The sequence below is a fragment of the Cnephaeus nilssonii genome, assembly GCF_951640355.1.
Source record: "Cnephaeus nilssonii genome assembly, chromosome: 8".
Taxonomy (NCBI): Eukaryota; Metazoa; Chordata; class Mammalia; order Chiroptera; family Vespertilionidae; genus Cnephaeus; species Cnephaeus nilssonii.
The window spans coordinates 507,938-530,981 of NC_137079.1; the positions used below are offsets into that span (position 1 = coordinate 507,938).

Genomic DNA, 23,044 nt, shown 5'->3' on the forward strand with positions numbered 1-23,044 from the left:
CAGCCACAGAACACATTCTCCCGTGCACATGCAATATTCTCCCGGGAGACCAATGTGAGAGCACAAAACACGTCTCTGTTACCTGAAGGAGACTGAAATGATACAAAACACATCCTCCGACCACAACAGAATAAAGCGAGGTATCAAAAATAGAATGACGTTTGGAAAACTCAAAATATGTGGAAATTAAATAAGAACCTCCTAAATAACCAATGGGTAAAATAAACTGCAAAAAAAATTAGAAGATACTTTGAAGTAAATGACAACCCCTCAACCCAGCAAAGACCTACCACCTGCTAATCAAACACCTGCCCCCACCATCCCTCCCTTCGGCAAGCCTGGCGCTGGCCAGTCCTTCATTATCACTGCTTTGCACTTCCCTCCACTCCCTTGGTGGAGGCTGCTGGCAAAACCCCACCCTGATTAATCCACTCTGCCTCCTTCCAGCTGTGGGCTGCTCCACTGGCCTCACCTTCAACTTACAACCACCATCCTCCAGGGAGCTATCCCTCCTTCGCTGCTGCTGGTGCGCGCCCGCCTCCAGCCTGGCTCACTCAGTGCCTCCACCCCTCCCTGCTCCTACCCCGGCCTTGGTCCCACACCTTCTCCTCTGCCTCACATCCCACAAGAACCTGCAGCATGGGATGCCCGTGACCTCTCCCACCTCAATCTCCTCCCATGCTTCCCCTCAACACTCCCATCCAGGGTTCAATTGAGCCCCAGAAAATTCATAAGCCCTAACCCCCAGAACCTCAGAACATGACTGTATTTGGAGAGGAGCTTTCTAAGACCTAATTAAGGTTAAATGAGGTTATATGAGTGGGCCCTAATCCAATGGGACTAATCTATATATACTAGAGGCCCTTGCATGAAATTCGTACACAGTAGGGTCCCTAGGCCTGGCTGGTGATCAGGGCCTATCTGTGGGGTGACCGGTGGAGTGATCAGGGGGGCCCCCTACTTGCACTTGACCCCGCCGCTGCCGCTGGTCAGGGCCTGTGAGCTGGGGGCAGCTTCTGTGTTGAACATCTGCAACCTGGTGGTCAGTTACATCATAGCGACCAGTCATTCCACCCTTCGGTCCATTTGCATATTAGGTCGTTCTGCCGTTCAGTCGATTTGCATATTAGGGTTTTATATATAGATAAAAGGCTAATATGCTAAGTGTCCATCTTACCGGTAGCTATGATGTGCACTGACCACCAGGGAGCAGACGCTCAACACAGGAGCTGCCGAGCTGCAGTGACTTGGCAGTGGTGGTTCTCGGATGACGCATCCCAAAACCAGAGAGGAGGGAGCCTGATTCCTCGTGGGGCCGCACGATTCCACCTTCAGCCGTGGGTTATGTGTTGCTGGGGCACTGTCGGCCCTGAATCTGGTTTCCTGCACACTTGCGTTTGCGTTCCTCACCCTGTATGACGGCAACTTTGCAGAGTGCCCTCTCGCACTCCGGGACCCCTCAGGGGATGTCGGAGAGCCGGTTTTGGCCCGATCCCCACAGGCCAGGCCAAGGGACTCCACCTGCGGGAGGGACCCTGCTCACTCTGCAGATGCTGGGGAAGGACCGTGGGAGGTTGGCTCCAGGGCGTGTCCGGCCCTTCTCTCCCAGTCCCCACTGGCCACCTTCTAATTAATTTCCTTTCAATGTGCACAAATCCATGCACCAGGTCACTAGTGTCTTTATAAGAATTGATTAGAACACAGACCCTCAGGCACAGCCATCTGCAGACCAAGCAGAGAGGCCTCAGAAGAAACCTGCCTTGCCAGAACCTGACCCCGAACACCAGCCCCCAGAACAGTGAGAATTACAGGTCTGTTGTTCCAGTCGGTGGAAGGTTGTTATGGCCACCCAGGCGGCAGCTGATACAATCACTTCATGACATCTGCTCCCTTATTGTTTCCTGAGCCCTCAAAGCACAAGCTCCGGGCTGTGTGCTCCTTCCCCTCTGGGGGGCGGGGGGGGGGGGGGAGGGGGGAGGCTGTAACCTCCCTCCAACTTGGAAACTGAGGCTTGAGGGTGTCCAATGACGTGTCCAGCGCGAGGCAGATGGCAAGCAAGCACCACCTGGTTCTGTGATCCATGCGAAATGTACTGCTCTGCTCACCAACACTAGCTCCTCAAGGGAAGAAAGGACTTACTTTTCGACCCAGAGCACAGAGACGAGCTTGACGCCTCTCTCTCGGGCTTTGTCCCAGGTGCGTGGGTATCCGTCTTTGAACACGACATGAGTTACGTGCTTGTTAAAAGTTTTTGAGACCTGTAGATAAAGTGCAGGAAAAAAAATTACATTACTACTATTTGCACACAATTTCATAAAGTAAGTATAAGCGAGTGCCATTCATGGAGAGAGATGCAAAATAAGCAACAAAACAGCAAACTGTACCAACCTATAAAAAGAGTAATACTGGGCGGGCAAAAGTCGGTTTACTGTTATTCACATGAAAAACTACAGGAATTAACAAATAACAATGCGAGAATAAACTGTTTCGCGTACCCACAACTGTAAACCTACTTTTGCCTCTGAGCATCCCCACTGCTTGAATGTATTCCAGCACTGCAAAGTTGGTTAACATGAAAAAAAGCCCAGTGATTATTCACTACATTAACAAAATAAAAGATCATTATGATCATCTCAGTAGATGCATACAACACACCCGACAAAATTCACAAGTTTATTCCAAGGACAATTCTTAGTAAATGAGGAGCTCAATGCTGGTACAAAATGCACTAGCCTTGACTACCTCAAGTTCCCATGTTGGTACACCTAAAATCTGTCAGATATTCCCAATGTCCCAACTTCACAACCTTCCCGTTAAACACCTGTTCCCTCCCCTGCATTCCCCACTTGACCAACAGCATCACGCCTCCAAGTAACCAATGGCAGGGTCCGTATTCTCACCCTAGAGTCCTCCTCCCTCATAAGCACAAGACCAACCGTTGCATAAATTCTACTGTGCCAAATTCTTACTGTGGTCTTTTTTCTCCTGTCACATTCCCACTGTCTTCTTTCCCCTTCATGTTCTAATAACTCCCCAAATTATGTGCCAGAGGTCTATCACACGGAGCAATGGTGAGGTGAATTTGTTACATGTACAATGGTGAGGTGAATCTGTTACTCACATGTACAATGGTGAGGCGAATCTGTTACTCACATGTAGCAATGGTGTGGTGAATTTGTTACTCACATGTACAATGGTGAGGTGAATTTGTTACTCACATGTACAATGGTGAGGCGAATTTGTTACTCACATGTAGCAATGGTATGGTGAATCTGTTACATGTAGCAATGGTGAGGTGAATTTGTTACTCACATGTACAATGGTGAAGTGAATGTCACTCACATGTACAATGGTGAGGTGAGTATGTTACTCACATGTAGCAATGGAACGATAAATGTTACATGTAGCAATGGTGAGGTGAATCTGTTACATGTAGCAATGGTGAGGTGAATTTGTTACTCACATGTACAATGGTGAGGTGAATTTGTTACTCACATGTACAATGGTGAGGTGAATCTGTTACTCACATGTACAATGGTGAGGTGAATCTGTTACTCACATGTACAATGGTCAGGTGAATTTGTTACTCACATGTACAATGGTGAGGTGAATCTGTTACTCACATGTACAATGATGAGGTGAATCTGTTACTCACATGTACAATGGTGAGGTGAATCTGTTACTCACATGTACAATGGTCAGGTGAATTTGTTACTTGTACAATGGTGAGATGAATTTCTTACCTTTGCCCCCATTTCCACAAGTTGGTTTGTAAATGTCTTTGAATAATTTTCTGTTCCATTGGCTGACCACACTTCAACATAAGCTACTACATCTGAAAACAAACAAGGTGTTAGCATGAAATATATTGAAATTCCATCCTCCCTTGCCCAAGTATTTCAATACATTTCTCTCTTGTTATACTTACACTATTTTTTTTTAATTTCTTCAATTACAAGCCTATTCAAAATAGCATATGTGCCATTATGGTTCTTAAAAATTTCAAGCAAAGGACAACTTTAGTCATACACATGACACCGTTTACATTATGAACACTCAATGCTCCCCCCAAACCCCCAAACCAGGCTTAACTTTTCCAGGGCCAGAGTCTGTTTTCTGAAAAGAACTGGACAGTAAATATTTCAGACTCAGGAGCAGAGCTGTATTCCAATAAAACTTGACAAACAACAAAGTTTGAAATTTTCATCTGTCATCCTTCTAAACCATTTAAAAACGTAAGGAACTGTCGTAGCTTGCAGCCCTGCAAGAACTGGCAGCCCTGGCAGACCTGGGCCGGGGGCAGGCCGTGGTGCAGACCCGGCTCCAGTGGCTTCTCGACAAGGTGAGCAACGCAGAAGGGACGTCGGGTGAACGTCACAGAAATGCCCACGTGAGAAAGCAGGACGGCTGACAGCTGATCCGAGTTTAGGGAGAGCCTTGTCTTCTCTTCCCACGCCAAGGTCTGGACACCCCTCCGGGCCCCTCCGCGCAGACCCCACCACGCATCGCCCCTTCTCCCAACACCGCCCGCCGCTCCCATCCCCCTGGGGTTCCACCCAGGTGCCCTCCGGGGTCAGGGGCAGGCTCCCTGCTCCCATCACGGGCGTGGACTGGCTCTGCGCGGGGCGGGGGGTTGGGGAAGGTTGCACACTCCGGCCTCAGTTTCCCCGCCTGCGAAGTGAGGTGACGCCGAGTTGCTGGCGACACGACAGCGTTACTCCGCACGTGGCCCGCTCCCGGGCACAGGTCGCCAGGGCGGGCCGCGTGTTTGCATGAATGACAGGCACACACGTGGCCGCGGACGGCTTTTCCCAACGTCAGTCACCCGCGCCCCTGAAGCCACCGGCCACGCCACGGCGCGGGGACCGGGGGGAGCGGAATACCAATGCCCGGGGGGCTGGGGGCGGTCCGCCTCCCCGGACTCGGGGCCGGCACCGCCCGCCCCCGCCAGCCCAGGCGGCGCCACACGTCCCGAACCCGGGGCAGCCCCACACACGCCACGGGGGGCCGGGAGCCCCCCGCCCGCCCGCCCCCAGGAGAACCGGCCTCACCTTTCAGGACCGAGCCCCGCGGGGTCGCGGGGGCCGCCATGAGGGGTGGAGGGAGCCGCACCGCCGACCGCGCCGAGCCGACCGGGCAGCCCCGCGCATGCGCCAGGCGGGCGCGCCGCTCCCCTCCGGCCCCGCGGAAGTCCGCTCCCCCGGGGGTCTCGGCGGCCGGGGGGGAAAGCGGGGACCCCCGGGGGGCTGGGGCCGGGCGTTTCCTGCGCTGAGTCGGACGCGCCCCTCGCGTCCCCGCGGGTCCGGGTCCTGCTCCGCGAGGCCTTCGCTCTGTCCTCTCGTCCGTTAGGAGGGCGGACGGCCCGTGAGGTCCGAGCCGAACCGCTCTGCGCCCAAAGGCGACTCGGACGCTCTCGGCGCCGCAGCTGGCCCACCTGGGAGCGGGGCGCGGGAGGGCGTCGTCCGCTCAGGCCCGCGGGGGCCGCGGAGTAACCGCCCAGAGCGCGCCTCGCCTCGGTTCCCCGCGCTCCCCAGCGCCGCCCTGTCGTCCGCGCGCGGAATGGCCGCTCGGGACGCCGGCGCGAGTGGGGTCGCCTCGCGGGAGCCCCTGTCAATCAAACTCCGCAACTGGCGAATCCCGGAGCGGAAGCCGCCAGACCGGGCCGGACGGGCTCCGCCGTCTGCCTTCAAACCGCCCGCCCGCGGGGCCCCGCCCACCCGGCGCAGGGCGCAGGCGCAGCCCCGCCCCGAGGCTCTGCGCAGGCGCCCGCCAGGAGCACAGCCGGGCGGGTCCACCAGGGAGGGCGCCCTTCCCTGTCCTGTCACTCTGTCCTGACCAGAAGTCCCGCTTTTGGCCGGGACAGTCCCGGTTTTTAACAATTTGTCCCGCGTCCTGCGGCGTTTTAAAAAATTCCCGATTTTTGGAAAGAATGCACGACAAGCTAGGGAATGGCGGGAGAACGGGAAGGGAAGTTCTATGAAAATTTTTGTTGCTCCATATAGACCAATTTTTTAAAAAATATATATTTTATTGACTTTTTTTACAGAGAGGAAGGGAGGATTTAAATTTAAATTTTGGATATTAACACCTCCTTGAGGCTGACCAGGAGATGCCAAACTGGCGGCTAAGCTTACAGTCCTCCGAAGGCTGGAACTAGAATTAAGTCTTGGTTTGCAGATGTGGGGCTTAGCATAAGTGACTGTATTTTGGGCCTGTTGTTTCTTTATTATTATTACCAGAGGCCCAGTGCATGAAATTCATGCACTCGGGGGGGGGGGTGGTGTCTGGCAGCATCAAGCCCCCGCCGGTGCCTGTGGGACCCCAGGCCTCGGTGTGCGGAGCTGCAGGACCTGCCTCTGAGCCGCACACACAGTGTCAAGTCCCTGCCCGCCCACGCGTGCCTCGCATGCAGCCCCGCCCACCCGCGTGCACCTGCTGCACACGCAGCCTCCTGATGATGGGTTGTTATGGCGTGAGGGTATCGCAACCACATAGGCTTTTATTATATATGATTATTACTGAATTTATTGGGGTGACATTGGCTAATAAAATTATATAGGTTTCAGGTGTACAATTCTATAACACATCATCTATATTTGTATTGTGTGTTCACCACCCCAAGTCAAGTCTCCTTCCATCACCATTTATCCCTCCTATACCCTCTGGTAATCACTGTACTGTTGTCTGTGTCTATGAGGTTGCTTGCTTGTTTGTTATTGTTGTTTGGCTCAGTCCCTTCACCTTTGTCTCCCATCCCTGCAACTCTCCTCCCTTCTGACAGCTGTCAGTCTGTTCTCTGTATCTAAGAGTCAGTTTCTATTTTGTTTGTTAGTTTATTTTGTTCCTTAGATTCCACATATAAGTGAAATCATATAGTACTTGTCTTTCTCTGACGGGCTTATTTCACCTAGCACAGTGCTTTCCAGGTCCACCCCTTCTGTCCCAAAGGTTTCCTGCCTTTTTACGGCCGAGTAACATTCCGTGGTGTAAATGCACCGCTGCTTTTTTATCTACTCACCACCGATAGGCACTTGGCTGCTTCCATAGCTTGGCAAAATAACGCTGCAATGAACATGGGGTGCATATAGTCTTTCAAATTAGTGTTTCAGGTTTCTTCAAATACATTCCCAGAAGTAGAATCACTGGGTCATAAGGCAGTGTTTAATTTTTTTTTAAAAAAATATATTTTACTGATTTTTCACAGAGAGGAAGGGAGAGGGATAGAGAGTTAGAAACATCGATCAGCTGCTTCCTGCACGTCCCCTACTGGGGATGTGCCTGCAACCAAGGTACATGCCCTTGACGGGATTCGAACCTGGGACCCTTCAGTCCACAGGCTGACGCTCTATCCACTGAGCCAAACAGGCCAGGGCAGTGTTTAACTTTTGAGGTAACACCATACTGCTTTCCACAGTGGCTGCACCAGTCTGCATTCCCACCAACAGTGCACAAGGGTTCCCTTTTCTCCACATCCTCACCAACACTTGTTGTTTGTTGATTTACTGATGATAGCCATTCTGACAGGTGTGAGGTGATATCTCATTGTGGTTTTAATTTACATCTCTCTGATGATTCGTGACATTGAATTAATTCATTCCATTCCCCCAAATGGCCTTCTGTATGTCCTCTTTGGAAAAGTATTCAGGTCCTTTGCCCATTTTTCAAATGGGATTTTTTTTTTTTGGTGTTGAGTTTTGTAAGTTCTTTGTAAATCTTGGATATCTTGGATATTAACACCTTATCAGATGTATTATTGGTGAATATGTTCTCCCATTCAGTGGGTTGTTTTTCATTTTGTTGATGGTTTCCTTTGCTGTGCAAAAACATTTTAGTTTGATGTAGTCCCATTTGTTTATTTTTTCTTTTGTTTCCCTCACCTGAGGTGATATATCAGAAAAAATATTGCCGTGAGAAATGTCTGAGATTTTACCGCCTATGGTTTCTCCCAGGATTTTTATGGTTTCATGTCTAACATTAAAGCTGTTGGTTTTTCTTAACTGAACCACAAGAGGGGCTACCTTGACAAGCCCTACAAACTCATTAACTGAAAGTAACCACACAGGATGTGTTAATCATAAAAATTTCCTCACTCAGCGAGTAATGATGGGACGTCACATCCTAATGCCTACATGATAGGTTAAGCTTTACCTTGATCAATCCCGGCCCATTGTTTTTGTATACAATGGAACTTCGATTCTCAAACTTAATTCGTTCCGGAAGGCTGTTCAAGAAGGGATTTGTTCGAAAACCAAAACATTTTTTCCATTAGATATAATGTAAGCCCGGCCGGTGTGGTTCAGGGGTTGAGCATCGACCTATGAACCAGGAGATAATGGTTTGATTCCCAGTCAAGGGCACATGTCCGGGTTGTGGGCTCAATCCCCAATAGTAGACGTGCAGGATGAGGCCAATCAATGATTCTCTCTCATCATTGATGTTTCTATCTCTCCCTCTCCCTTCCTCTCTAAAATAAATACAAATATAAATTTTAAAAATAAATAACGTAAATTGAATTAATTCATTCCATTCCCCTAAATGATGCCCTGTTTTAGCCTTTCTTCTATACCATGCATGTCTAATGTACTGTTTAACCTAAAAACACTTCTTTTCTTACATTTGTCAAATCACCCCCCTCTTGGCCTTAAAGCAATCACTGTCAACACCCGGCCCAGGATGTCTCCCAGGCTGTCAGGTGCAGCAGCTTCACTCCCCCCGTCCCGATGCTGCCACTGGCTCCCTGCTTCTCCTTGATCCAAATCAGCAACCGTTCTTCTGCCTCTTGCATTGCCTGATAATTGTTCCTGTCACATGCCCAGCAACATCAGTATTCTCAATGGCCTCTTTATGTTTAAAACTAGAGGCCTGGTGCATGAAATTTGTGCAAGGGTGGGGGGTGTCCCTCAGCCCAGCCTGCACCTTCTCCAATCTGGGACCCCCTAAGGCAGTCGGACATCCCGCTCACAATCCAGGACTGCTGGCTCCCAACCGCTCGCCTGCCTGCCAGCCTGATCACCCCCTAAACACTCCCCTGGCAGCCTGATTGATGCCTAACTGTTCCCCTGCTGGCCCGATTGCCCCTAACTGCCCTCCCCTGCAGGCCTGGTCGCCCCTAACTGCTCTCCCCTGCAGGCCTGGTCGCCCCCAATCTCCCTCGCCTGCAGGCCTGGTCCCCCCCAACTGCCCTCCTCTGCCGGTCATCTTGTGGCTGCCATCTTGTGTGTTGGAGTGATGGTCAATTTGCATATTACCTCTTTGTTATATAGGATTGTGCTAATCGTCCATTTTGCTAGCAACATAAACACATATGGAAAAGTATCCTTGGGTGACCTTACCTGAAGTAATCCTTTTAAAAACATTGGATTTCCCTGTCCCACCCCCTCTGTGCTTTCACACACCTTCCGTTTCTGTAGCCTCTGGAGCGCCTGTCCACTTGCCGATGGGACGCAGCCCAATCCGTGAATCCTTCAGGAAAGCCAGTTAGATCTTTACAAGGTACTTGGTTCAGTTTCTGTTGCTTAACAGTATGACATGATCATATTTCTATATCTGTATACCAGTTGTACTTACGATATATATAAGCCTGAAACTCTTTCAAAATAAAAAGGTGAAGAAAATGATGGCAGGACAGTAGCTGCTAGGCAGTGATTAGCCCTGAGGGCCTTCCCCTCTGGGCAGAAGACCACCCTGGTGGCCAGGACGTGGTGGCCTCAGGCCCAGAGCAGTCCCACAGGGGAGCCGCCCTGTTCTGCACAGGGTGAGAGGAAAGTGGGGGTTGGAGTGGCAGAAACAAAAAAAGAATTAAAAGAAAATCACTGTCATCACTTGACACATCTCGCCCTGTCCAGAGAAAAGCACTTAGCTCTACCTGCCATTTCCAACTGTGGCCGCAAGAATGTTTAAAACATGCAACACCTGACTATTCAGTCAGGGGCATGGACCGCGTTTCCTTTAAATTGTCAACCAAACGAAAAATGACAACAACCAATACAACAACAGCTGTCTGTTGTGAATGAATCATTTATACCTTTTTTTTTTTTGTCAGATCAGCAACATATATATTTTTTGGTGTGCTGCAGAATTTTAGTAACTCGTGTATGTGCTGTGAGATGAAAAAGGTTGAAAATCACTGCGCTACGTGATTGACAATCATTTCTGTGAAAGATGGGATGATTTTACTATAGAATTCCTAATGGCTAGGAAAATACTGCTGGTACTGGCTTCCCTCTGGCACCCAGGACCCAGCTTCCCTCACAGTCCTGGCTTCATCCAGAAGGTCGTCCAGAAGGACATCTGGACATCTGGTCTAATTAGCATATTATGCTTTTAATATATATATTAGAGACCCGATGCATGAATTCGTGCATGGGTGGGGTCCGGCCAGCTTGGCCAGGGGGAGGGGACATGGGTGGTTGGCCGGCCTGCCTGCTGGTCGAACTCCTGGTCGAGGGGACAATTTGCATATTAGCCTTTTATTATATAGGATATACACTGAGTGGCCAGATTATTATGCATTCAGAGATCATAATAATCTGGCCACTCAGTGTATAGAAATGTTTAAAAATGCCTAAAAAATGTTAAGAAGGTTTTAAAATGTTTAAATTAACTTTCCTTGAAACTTAAAGTGTGATATTAAGGACACATTCCCCATTGCCCTGAAGCATGTGTACCTCACAGATAAGGATTTGAACTTCAGTTACTGACTCAGAGTGACTTGGTAAGATAACCATTTGAGTGAGTGATGTTCTCTCCCTAGATAATCACATGTAGCCCCTCGCCCTGTTTGAGATTAACATGTGTGCATTGACGTAACTCATTGATAGCCACCTGATCTTCTGCGGGTACGAAACAGGCTTTAAAAATGGGTCCTGACCAGCCAACAGCGCTCGCCTGTGGAGACGGCCACAAAGGCACGGCCTTTTGTCAGTCCTGCAAGCGACGCCGCTCCACTCCATGCCCCGCTTCCTGCCAGACGACAGAACGGCTAGTACCTCCCGATTGAGACGTGACTGAGCCTTCGGGTGAGGAACGCCAGCCCCCTGCATCCGGACCGGACCAGCCCAGCTGCCGGACCCCAGAGGACAGCACCACCGGGACCCCCAATTAAGCCTGTACCCGCAGCACCAGAAATTGTGTGAGTAATAAAGTGCTGTGTGATTTGCAACTGCATCTGTGTCATGTGGTGTAATTCCTCTGACAGTTAATTGAATTATTGTGCGTACGCTTAAAATTTAAATTAAAGCCTCTGGTCTTTTTGGTCTTAAGCCTGCCCTTGGTCCTGCTGGCATGGAGTAGCCTCTTCGCTAGCAACTACTTGAATGTCCCAACTCTTGCAAGGTTAAAGTTTATCTCAAGGGACACCTTAGATAACACCCCAGATCCTTTCCCGGGATCTACTTGGGACAAAATGCTACACGGAAAACATCCTTATTCCTTATTTAAGCTGGAAAGATATTTACTTTGCCCAGAATAGAGTCTCCAGGGTAAAGGTGTTTAGATTTAGTGCTGTTTTAGGGACAGTTTTTTAGGGACAGTTTCAGGCTGTAACAAAAAGCCTTGCTTATAAAAAAGGCAAAATTTGCCCTGGCTGGCGTAGCACAGCTGGTTGGGTCATACCGTGCACCAAAGGTGGTGGTTCAGTTCCTGTCAGGGCACGTGCCCGGTGGTGGGTCGGTTCCTGTCAGGGCACGTGCCTGGGTGGAGGTCTCCATCCTGGGGGGAGGGGAGGCAGGCATGAGGCAACCTACTGGTACACATTGATGTGTCCTTTTCTCTCAAATCAATAAAAACAGGAGACTTCGCCCTCCCCACGTGGGAGTCTGTACTTGTTCTTCAGTAAGTCTCCATCTTTGCTAAAAAAAATAAAAAATAAAATAAAATCAATAAAAAAACATTCTAAAGTAAAATTTAAAAAGGAAAGAAAAGGCTTGAGCCAGCAACAGCATAGAGAGACCCGTGCCTGACACACAAAACACTAAATCTAAACGATGTTCCATCCGATCCAGCACGGTGGGGCTCAGAGAAATAAGGCCACGGCTCAGAATCACAGAGCCTCTCACTCAGGGTCAGGCCTCGAGCGTGGCCTGTGGGCACCAGCTCCAGGCCCTCGGCGTTTCCAGGCTACACCCCTCCCGTGGCACTTACTGAACACTTTCCGTGTACCATGAACGGCTACATGTAACTACGTGGTGGCGACCTTCTCTCATTTGCTCCACTACCTCCACCTCAGAAGGAGACTGTATAACAGAGTCATCCCAGCTAAGGACTATATGCCTCCGGTCCTGGCCGGTTTGGCTCAGTGGATAGAGTGTCAGCCTGCGGAGTAGAGGGTCCCGGGTTCTATTCTGGTCAAGGGCACGTACCTCGGCTGCAGGTTTCTCCCTGGCCCGGGCCCTGGTCGGGGTGCGTGCAGGAGGCAACCAATCGATGTGTTTCTCTCACATCAATGTCTCTCTCTCTCTCTCTCTCTCTCTCTCTCTCTCTCTCTCCCTCCCATCCTCTCTAAAAATCAAAGGAATAATATCCTTGGGTGAGGATTTTAATAAAAGGACTATACCATTCCTTATTATGGACAATGTTAGTTGAATTAATAAGTTCAAAGAAACTCAGTCTCTGCAGGAATACATGCTGGTTTAATATTCTGTCACTGCATTTATGGTCAGGGTTTAAAACATTTCTATTGAATTTATTGGGGTGAGGTTGGTTAATAAAATTATGTCAGTTTCAAGGGTACAATTCTATAACACATCACCGGCATATTCAGGGTTTTAAATAAAAATCACTTAAAGAAAGGAGTTAGCGAAGTCATCTGTGCCTTTTCATGTGCCCTCTCTGCAGAGGAATAGAGAGGAAAGACGCTTTCCCTGCCAGCCCTCCCCCGAAACAAAGGGCTGGGGACCAGGAAGCCCTGGACACAAGGCCGCGGAGGCTAAAAACACTGACTCAGCTCCGCAGGCGGGGTGTCTGGGGGGCTGCTGCCTGACAAGCTGACGGCCTGGACAGGAACCAGGCCGGGCGGATCTCCGAGATGTCCCGCAGAAGTGAGATGAAAGGTCCAGGGGTCAGCAGGAAGCGGGGCGCCCAGGGCCTGACCTTCCCTGGGACCCCATCCTCACCAGCCCTACAGACACTCGGGGTAAATCGACCGAACGGCAGAGCCACTGGTCGCTATGACGTGCACTGACCACCAGGGGGCAGATGCTCAAGGCAGGAGCTGCCCCCTGGTGGTCAGTGCGCTCCCATAGCGGGAGCGCTGCTGGGCTCAGGGCTGGCAAGTGCAGCTGAGGGGATCCAAGACTCTCCCACCTCCACGGTAGCGCTACTGAGCCGTGCAGCAGGCAGGATGAGCAGGAGCTGCATGGTGCCCGGCTGCCTGCCTGCTTCGCACACTGCTACATCTCCCGAGGGGTCCCGGATCGTGAGAGGGCACAGGCCAGGCTGAGGGACCCCACCCATGCACGAGTCTGTGCACCGGGCCTCTAGTCTTACCTAATAAAAGAGAAACATGCAAATTAACCATCACTCCGCTTCACCCACAGCCAATCAGAGTGAGTATGCAAATTGACCCAACAAAGATGGGGGTTAATTTGCATATGCAGGTGCGGAGCGGTGTGAAGCCTGCTCTGAGCGGAGGGAGCTACTGGAGTGGTGCTCCAGACAGAAGCGAGGACTTGCCGGCTCCCGGCGGGAGCGAGGAGCGGGGACTTGCCGGCTCCCGGGTGGCTGTGAGTGAAGCCAGGGGAAGGAAGGCCTATTCTTGCACAAATATCGTGCAACGGCCTCTAGTATAAAATAATACTGACTGTGAACTGTAATTGAAAAATGAACTAAAAAAAGATGGTTTCCCCCCCTCCCATCCCCAAGCTGTTCTAATTGCTACCGCCACTTGTCTTGTGAACACACAGATACAATCACGTCCCTCCCCTGCTTCGTGTCCTCAGTGTCTCCGCCCACTTTTCTGTCCCTGGGACGTGCGGACTCCTCAGCACGGACTGGGGAGCGCTCGCTTGGCCCTCGCCTGCCCGGCTGCAGGCCTCCATCCTGCTCCTGCCCGTTCCTGAGCTTCTCAGAAATGCTGACTCCTACCCGCTCCCAGCTCACCCGCTGTTGACGTGGCCACCCAATTCTTTCTACTCCACTAGGGGACTCCCCCTCGCCATCAAACGCCAATGAAATGTTACTTCTTCAGGGGGATTTTCCAGCGCGGACACAGCCCCCCAAGCCTGTAGCCACGGCTGTGTCCACTTTCTTTTTTTTTTTTTAAATATTTTTATTGATTTCAGAGAGGAAGGGAGAGGGAGAGAGAGAGAGAGAGAGAGAGAGAGAGAGAGAGAGAAACATCGATGAGAGAGAATCATTGATCAGCTGCCTCCTGCACGCCCCCTACTGGGGATCCAGCCCGCAACCCAGGCATGTGCCCTTGACCGGAATTGAATCTGGGACCCTTCAGTCCGCAGGCTGACGCTCTGTCCACTGAGCCAAACTGACTCAGGGCTGTGTCCACTTTCTTGACCGCGTCTCCCCGTGACCCCGCTCCCAGCTCCCTTCAGAGTTGTCTCCGTTTAATGGAGGGTCTCACTATGTCACGGTCCTGGCGCTCACACGATTCCCACCCTCGTAAGTGCCTGCACAGTGAGGCTGCATCAGTGTTGAATGAGCAGGTGGATGAAGGAAAGAGGAGACAGAGCTCGGCAGGGCGCCCATTTCCCGGTGACGTGGACGTGCGGCAGGAGAGGGGACGAGGGGGTGACCGAGGCGGCAGGAAACAAGCCCAGGAGCAAGGCCAGAGAGGGAGCTGACCCGTCACCAGGCAGGAGGCCACAGTGTCAAAGGTCAAAGGGTCAGCTAATACAGTGGCTCAGAGCTTGAGCATCGACTTACGTACGGACCAGGAGGTCACAATTCAATTCCCGATCAGGGCATGTGCCTGGGTTGTGGGCTCGATCCCCAGTAGGGGGTGTGCAGGAGGCAGCTAATAAATGATTCTCTCTCAACACTGATGTTTCTATCTCTCTCTCCCTCCCTTCCATGTTGAAATCAATAAAAATGTATTAAAAAACATAAACGTAGTGACAGAGACCATCGGGGACTCTGTTGAGAACATTTCGGGGAAGTGAGGTGTGAGGGCAGGTCTCAGGCTGGGTCCCTGTGAATGAGGGCAGTGAGATGAGCAGAGAATGGGGGTTGAGCTTCCCACCGCGGCTGAGCTGTTGCTGAGTGTGGCCTTCAGAAACTTCAGTTTTGTGCTCCTCATCTGTGACGTGGGAATAATAACGGTACCACCTGCTGGGATGCTGAAGAATCTATAATAATAAAAGCGTAATATGCTAATTAGACCGGACAGCCGAACGGCCTTCTGGACGTCATTCCAGATGTCTTTCTGGACAAAGACATGGGGGCAGGGGCCAAGGCAGAGGCAGTTAGGGGTGATCAGGCAGGCAGGCGAGCAGTTAGGGGTGATCAGGCAGGCAGGCAGAGTGGTTAGGGGTGATCAGGCAGGCAGGCAGAGTGGTTAGGGGCGATCAGGCAGGCAGGCAGAGTGGTTAGGGGTGATCAGGCAGGCAGAGTGGTTAGGGGTGATCAGGCAGGCAGGCGAGCAGTTAGGGGTGATCAGGCAGGCAGGCGAGCAGTTAGGGGTGATCAGGCAGGCAGGCAGAGTGGTTAGGGGCGATCAGGCAGGCAGGCAGAGTGGTTAGGGGTGATCAGGCAGGCAGGCGAGCAGTTAGGGGTGATCAGGCAGGCAGAATGGTTAGGGGCAATCAGGCAGGCAGGCAGAGTGGTTAGGGGTGATCAGGCAGGCAGGCGAGCAGTTAGGGGTGATCAGGCAGGCAGAGTGGTTAGGGGCGATCAGGCAGGCAGGACTGAGGGGGACCCCCTCTATCCCCCATGCATGAATTTCGTGCACCGGGCCTCTAGTTAGAAATAACGAAGCCACAGATATGCCTCGAGGGGATCCTTGATAAAGGGTGGCAGTTGCTATAATCTAGTTCAGTGTCTGCATTTAAATGTGCTGTTCTGGGAGAAGAAAGAGATCTAACTAAAGCGACAGAGGCTGATGTAGGTTAAAAAAGTTTACCATGTACGTTAGTGTGAAACCCTTACATCACAGAGCCTGCCCCAGTGAGAATTTATAAAAACTCGTTAAGGAATACCTAATCAGGAGGCTTCGCATCTATCAGTAGTAACCATACAAACCAGTGAATTGTAGACGAGGAATCGCTGGGTGATGTGTTTCCATCGAAGAAGCAACCCCATCATCGCTATAACGTGTCTCTCTTTAGGCAAAACGTGTCTGACTTCACCGTGACGATGGTGAACTCCCACTGCTTGGGAAGAGTTCTCAGGTTCGGCATCGGGGTGATCGTGGAGAGGACCTGGTCCCGACCCACAGCGCAAACTGGACTGTCATCTGTCTGCTCCACAAAGGGAGAACAGGACCAGGGCTATTCTGCAGCCCAGGACGCGGCCCAGGACCAGCACCCAGGAGGAAAAGCGTCCCACCACGAGGTGGCGCTGCTGCGCTTCGAGAATCCCAGGACCACAAGGCTCATAGGAAACAGCAGCAGGAGGGCGTTCCTGGGGAACCCCCCACAGCCACCCCGTGCCCCCACCTCCACCCGGGAGACTGGCCTGACTCTCCGGTGCTGGACGACAGCGAGCGCGTTGCAATGCAGCTCATCGTGTGCACGTGACTCACAGCCCATGGCTCAGCCCCCGACATTCGTACACAGCTGCTCGGGGGCCATGTAGAGATCATGCACACACACGCGCACATACTATAACATAGAGGCTATATGTCCATTTTAGCACATGTGCAAGGACTAGTACCATGAACCGAGGTGAGACAGGGAAACACGGGGTCACACCTTATCGCTTTAAAAATATAGGGTGTCACGCTCTGAATAACTTGAAAGGCAGTGTTGCTTAAAATGCATTTCATTTTCAAACTGGAGCGGTCCGCTGTTAGAGCGTGCATACATTTGGGGGGCCTCCCCGTATGACACAGGTCACCCAGGTTCCCTGTAGGAGAAGCAGAAGGTGCAGAGAATCCGGATGCCGGAAAGTGCCGACCCCTGCCAGCACGGCTTGTGCAGAGCAGTGCGGCCTGCGTCCCGACGCCGGGAGCCAGGGCACCTCAGCGCTGTCGGTGTTGGCCGTCCGTCCGTCCGTCCGGCCTTCACACGGTCCTGGGCAAGGCGGGTCCCGACCCCTCAGGTCTGCAGTGCACACGCCCCTCCTTCTGCCTTTTTGGAAGTTGTCTCTTATGGAGGCTGCCTTACCACCGCCGAGCGCCAGGGGGCAGTCGAGGCCTGGCCATCGGTCCCTGCATGGGAAGGCGCCAGTTCCCTGGGAAGGAAATGGGGAGCAGGCGCTCCACGTGCCGCCCTGGACCGTCTGGAAACCAGAGGCCGGGGAGCAGGTGAGGGAGGTGGTGCAGGAGGCGTGCTTTCTGCGTCCCCGGGGCAGGGCAGAGGCACACCAGGGCTCCATGAACCGGGGATTCTCTGAAGAAGCGCGTCACCAGCCCTTTAAATGATGCAAAGGCCGGGGCTGGCGTGGCTCAGTGGCTGAGCACCGACCTAGGAACCAGGAGGTCAGGGTTCGATTCCCGATCGGGGCACAGGCCCAGGTTACGGGCTCGATCCCCCGTAGCGGGTGTGCAGGAGGCAGCCAACCAGTGATTCTCTCATCACTGATGCTTCTCTCTCTCTCTCCCTCTCCCTTCCTCTCTGACATCAACAAAAATATTTAAAACACCAAAGAAAAGGAAGGACATTCTGACACGTGCGACGGCCGGCGTGGACGGACGTGGAGGACCCTGCGGAAATAAGAAACTCATGAAGGGGCAGGACCCTGGGATCCTCTTACCTTATCTGGGACCCAGGGCGGTCACACGCTTAGAGACGGAGAGGGGGTGCAGGGAGCCCAGGCCGGTGAGGGGAGGAGGGAGTCCGTGTTTAACACGGACGGAGTTCCCGTTCAGGAAGGTGAAAAGCTCTGGGGATGGGTGTTGGGGACGGGTGCACAACAGTGTGAACGGACTTCATGCCATGGAAGGAAGGGTGTGTGCTGTGTGTATGTTCTACCTCCATGGAACACGTTTAAAAACAGGGGCAAGCGTATCTACTGTGGGGGCTGCTGGAAGGGTTCAGTGAGAGACGCACGCAAACGGCCTAGGAGGGCATAAGAACTGTTCCTTCCTGGCGCCTGGGGTTTGACCTCCACTCTACACCTTGCTACGAAGCATGAACCCCCTTCCTATGGTCCCGGGGTCCCCGGTTGGGGCGGAGGTGCGGGGGCAGAGATGAGCAGGTCCCCTAAATCTGCACTTTGACCAAATACCGTAACAGCGACGGCGTCACTCAGGCGCTGAGGGAACAGGGGCTGGACGGGCCAGGTCTGAGGTCGTGGACCAGCCCACGCTGAGGATGCTGCTGAGGGAGGGTGAGCCGCGCTTTGTCTGCTCGCTGACCTCGGGGTCTCTCCTGCGTGAGGATGTTCCCGTTGTATCCTGTGACCAGCATCTGCATGGGCTTCGCTCTCACGTCCCCACTCCCTCGTTGCGTTGAAAAAGCCGCGGCTCTCCCAGCGGCCCCGGGTCCTAACGGCGTTTCCGCTTTCACCTCCTGACCGCACTCCAGCGCGTTCAGCAGCCAGCAGACGCCGCACGGCTTCAGCGGAGGCAGCGGCCACGGCAGAATGAAAACTTTGTAGGTTAAAGGGGATTTAAGATGGAAAGCAGTTACATGGGACACAAAGAAGATGATGGCTAAGGTTATTTCCGAAGGAAACACGGTGGTGGGGCGTGAGGACTTGGGCAGGGGCGCGACTTAAATAGCCCTGGATTAGCCCCTGAAGGCACGCATGGCCTCCTGGGTATTGGCCGGGAACACGGCACAGCACGTGGCTCATCATCCCGGGAGCTGGAGAGCACAGAGCTCAGTGCAGAGACGCAGGACGGGTCTCTCCTCCAGGTCCGCCCTGCCACGGGGTGGGGGTGAGGGTGGGGGTGGGGGTGTACGTGGGGCATGAGCCTGAGGGCGGAGGGAGGGCCGGAAGGACGGGCCCGGGGGGTGGTCTGCATGGCAGGTGAGACATACGCTGACGTGACCCTCGGCCCTGGCCAGGCAGAGTCCCCGAAGGCTCTGGGCTGGCACGTGGACCTCGGCAGACGGAGGAGGAGTCTGTCCTCTGTCCTTCCTGCTGAGTGGCTGGAAACAGGGGAGCCATCTACAGAGCAAACCCCAGTCTCTGCAGGGGGGACCGCAGGCAGACGGGGGACTCGGGCCCCATGGCGTCAGGGTGCGGCCAGCAAAGGCCCCGTAGGGAGGGACCGGACCTCATACTCTGACCCAGCAGTCCTGAGGGGTCCTCCCACTTGGGGTGTCCACAGAGACGAGTGGGGGGCCCGGGTTCTCCCTCCTGCGGCCGGACAAGGCGGGGCCCCTCTGCTCCTGAGCCTGGGCATCACGTTGGCTCCGGGACGGCCTTCGATGACGGGGTTCCTGGCTGGGTGTCCACAGTCGGTCCCACTGCAGAGCGGCCACCTGGGTTACCCCAGGTCAGTGGTCGGCAAACTCATTAGTCAACAGAGCCAAATACCAACAGTACAACGATTGAAATTTCTTTTGAGAGCCAAATTTTTTAAACTTAAACTTCTTCTAACGCCACTTCTTCAAAATAGACTCGCCCAGGCCGTGGTATTTTGTGGAAGAGCCACACTCAAGGGGCCAAAGAGCCGCATGTGGCTCGAGAGCCGTAGTTTGCTGACCACGGCCCTAGGTAATGGCAGGTCTCGTGATGAGAAGCTGTGAGCGCCACTCTGGCCTGTGGTTTCCGTCGGGCGGATTCTCTCCAACTCATCTCTGCGTTCAGCCGTTAATGTCTGGGCTCACCGGCACGTGATAACCATTACATCACTGACCAACACCGGGACTTGACGCAAGCGCCCGGGCCTGCGGAAAGTGGAATGCTGCTCGCCCGGCCGGCGTGGCTCCGTGGCTTGAGCATCCACCTAGGAACCAGGCGGTCAGGGTTCAATGCCCGGTCGGGCACGTACCTGGTTGCGGGCTCCATGATCCTCAGTGTGGGGCGTGCAGGTGGCAGCCCATCCATGGTTCTCTCTCATCACTGATGTTTCTCTCTCCCTTCCTCTCTGAGATCAATAAAAAATATTTAAAAAAATACAGTTAATGTTGCTCAGCGTTGGCGGGACCTGGCTTCATAGCAAGTAGACACACCTTACAGGGAGGCCTGGACAGCAGGTGGGTGGCTGCTCGAGGCTGACGGCCCCCAAGGGGCAGGGGAGGGCCCATCGAGCAGCTCTCCAGGCCCAGAAACGCCATCTTCCGTGGGAACTCACCGAGCCACGGCAGCGGGAAGGCGGTGGACGAGTCAGAACGAGGGGAAGGGACTCACACCTTCCCCTCAGGAGGGTCTGGGTTGTGTGTGTGTGTGTGTGTGGCAGGGGGAGCCCCACCCAAGCAGGTGCCGACTGGAAGCTCATGGGATCCGACCCTCGGTGCCCCACCGCCCAGCGGCCACGGCAGCTTGCAAACACCGTGCCGCTCGAGAGAGAATCACCTTCTAAGGGACCAGAACCCGCCCCTGAGAACAGTCTCCGGAGACAGTTTCGTGGATATTGAAGTTCCTACTTTTCTGTCGGGGGGATTGTGGGAGTCGGAGTCAGACGCGGATTCACATTTCGGCTCTGTCCTCGGGCAGATGCTCAGCTCCCACCTGCTGCCGTGTTCTCACCGGGGAAGGTTAGCGCTCCCCTAAGAATGCTGGGAAAGTCAAGGGAACGGTGCGTGGAAACCCTAGCGTGGTGGCCGCTCCCCGAGTCACCCCACCTCTCCATCCCCCGGTCCTGCACGTGACGCGCTGACAGCCCTCCCCACGCGGCCGGGCTTCCCCCGAGAGCAGCTCCTCCCCGTGGCCGTGGCTACCGGCGCCCGCGCGGCAGGTGGTTCCTTCCGCAGGAGACTGACTTTGTGACGGACCCTTCCTTCTCATTTTCGTCCGGAAAATGGTTTTTTAACCTCAAGTTCACTTTTTTAAAATACATTTTTATTGATTTCAGAGAGGAAGGGAGAGGGAGAGAGAGAGAGAGAAACATCCATGATGAGAGAGAATCATGGTTCGGTTGCCTGCTGCATGCCCCCTACTGGAGATCCAGCCCACAACCTGAGCATGTGCCCTGACCGGGAACCGAACCCGGGACCCTTCACTCCACAGGCCGACGCTCTACTCACTGAGCCACACCTCCTGGTATCTTTGAGGGCAGCCTGCTGTTGACCACATCGCCTGCCGGCAGAGACCCACGTTTGCAGCAACGCGCCAGTGCTGACAAGTGCATGGCCCACATGGCCTGTCTTTGTTTCAACGGCGTGCAAAACAGTCGCATGCTGGGAAAGCCCTGTTTGGGGAGAACGCACCTCCTCGTACGCAGAAGAGCTGCTCTACCGCTGGTTTAGGTGCCGGGCTTCGGGGAGGTCGGCCGATGCTTGCTCTCACCGACGTGTCTCTGTGGCTACAGCAGTCCTTACCCAGCGTCTGACTGCGAAGGCCTGGGAGTGAGATGGATGCCTCTGTGAGGAATAAGTAACCGCCTTCAGGAGGAGAGCAGGCAGCTGATCAGTTCATTGAGGCTGGGAGCCGAATGACCGCCATCCGTTAGCCACCTGGCATCCGACGGGAGGGCGAGAGGAGAAGCCGTTCCGTGTGAGAACGGCTGCTGGGATCCCGGAGGATGCAGACTTTGGTCTTGGGCCTGCCTTGGACGCTCGGCTCTGAGCCGGATAAACTCTGCTACTTTGGGCGAAGGAGTGAGTCCCTCGGAACCTTAATTTCCTTATAAAAATTTAAAAAATGGTTAAGATTTGTTGATGCTTTTTTAAAAATATGTTTTTATTGATTTCAGAGAGGAAGGGAGAGGGAGAGAGAGATGGATACATCAATGATGAGAGAGAATCATGGATCAGCCACCTCCTGCACGCCCCCCACTGGGGATGGAACCTGCAATTTGGGCACATGCCCTGACCGGGAATCAAACCCTGACCTCCTGGTTCATAGGTCGATGCTCACACACTGAGCCACGGCGGCTGGGGGTAGTTTTTAGTTTTAACCATTCTGTCACGTGGCCGTCCTAAAGAAGAGACGCTCTGGCATGCCGAGCGCACCTGGGCTTGGCGGAGGCGTGTGTGAGTATGTGTGAGATGGCCCATTTTAGGTACCGTATTTTCCAGCGTATAAGACGACTTTTTAAACCAGGAAAATCTTCTATACGCCCAGTCGTCTTATACACCGGAAAATACTGTAAACCTCCTTGGTAATGGCCGATGAAGAATAAACACCAGAATTTCAGAGACCAGAAAGCTGAGCAGGAAAGGAAATATTTTGAACCAGGAAATAGCGATTAATCCACGTGGGGGAGAAACAACCTCACACACATTCATGAGAAACGCACGTCTGGGAAGAGTGTGGTGAGTCTCGTTAGAGAGATCGATCCCGCCCCTCCCGCTCTGCTCTCTGCACCCGCTCAGCCCTCAGCCTCCTCTACAGACGGCGGGACTCCCGAGCCAGAGGGGCCCCAGGCTCCAGGCTGCAGACGGGATTGATTCTGTCAGACACCAGGGGCCATGCTGGGTTATTGATGGGGATCTAATTCTATTTGGTCTTCCCATCCGCACCGCCTGCTCTCCCTCTGGAGGTACATGCCGTTGTAAAATGCAGAATTCCACCACATTTCAGGTGAGTTTCACCTGAGGGCGATTGCGTCCCCGAGAACCACGTGCGGCGCCCCGTGTCGTGTCCCAGCATCTGTTCCGGTCCCTGCAGCCTGGCCTGGCCTTCCCGGGAGGTTACTCAGCCTGCAGGGCCCACACCCGCCCGCTCTGCTCTGCCCGGAAGCTCCCTGTCACCGAGCTCGTGGCAAAGCCCATGCTGCGAGGGTGTGACATGCACGGCGACCTTTCAGGCCCGTTTTCTCCGCCACGAAGGCGAGCACACCTGGGCTCTGCTCTCTGCTGGGTCCTCTGGATAGAGC

The 23,044-nt window shown here is 53.3% G+C and overlaps 1 protein-coding gene across 3 annotated transcripts in view; it reads right to left on the reverse strand.

The window, feature by feature from the left end:
- Positions 1-5,666, reverse strand: part of MCPH1 (microcephalin 1) — a 106,643-nt gene extending 100,977 nt beyond the window's left edge. For all 3 annotated transcript variants that reach the window (XM_079779009.1, XM_079779011.1, XM_079779010.1), the window contains exons 1-3: positions 5,052-5,666; positions 3,744-3,835; positions 2,140-2,258 (exon numbers count right to left, since the gene is read on the reverse strand). In XM_079779009.1, the coding sequence (XP_079635135.1) occupies positions 2,140-2,258; positions 3,744-3,835; positions 5,052-5,091 (251 nt within the window). In that variant the 5' untranslated portion in view covers positions 5,092-5,666. The remainder of the gene's footprint in view (positions 1-2,139; positions 2,259-3,743; positions 3,836-5,051) is intronic.
- Positions 5,667-23,044: the final 17,378 nt, after the last annotated feature.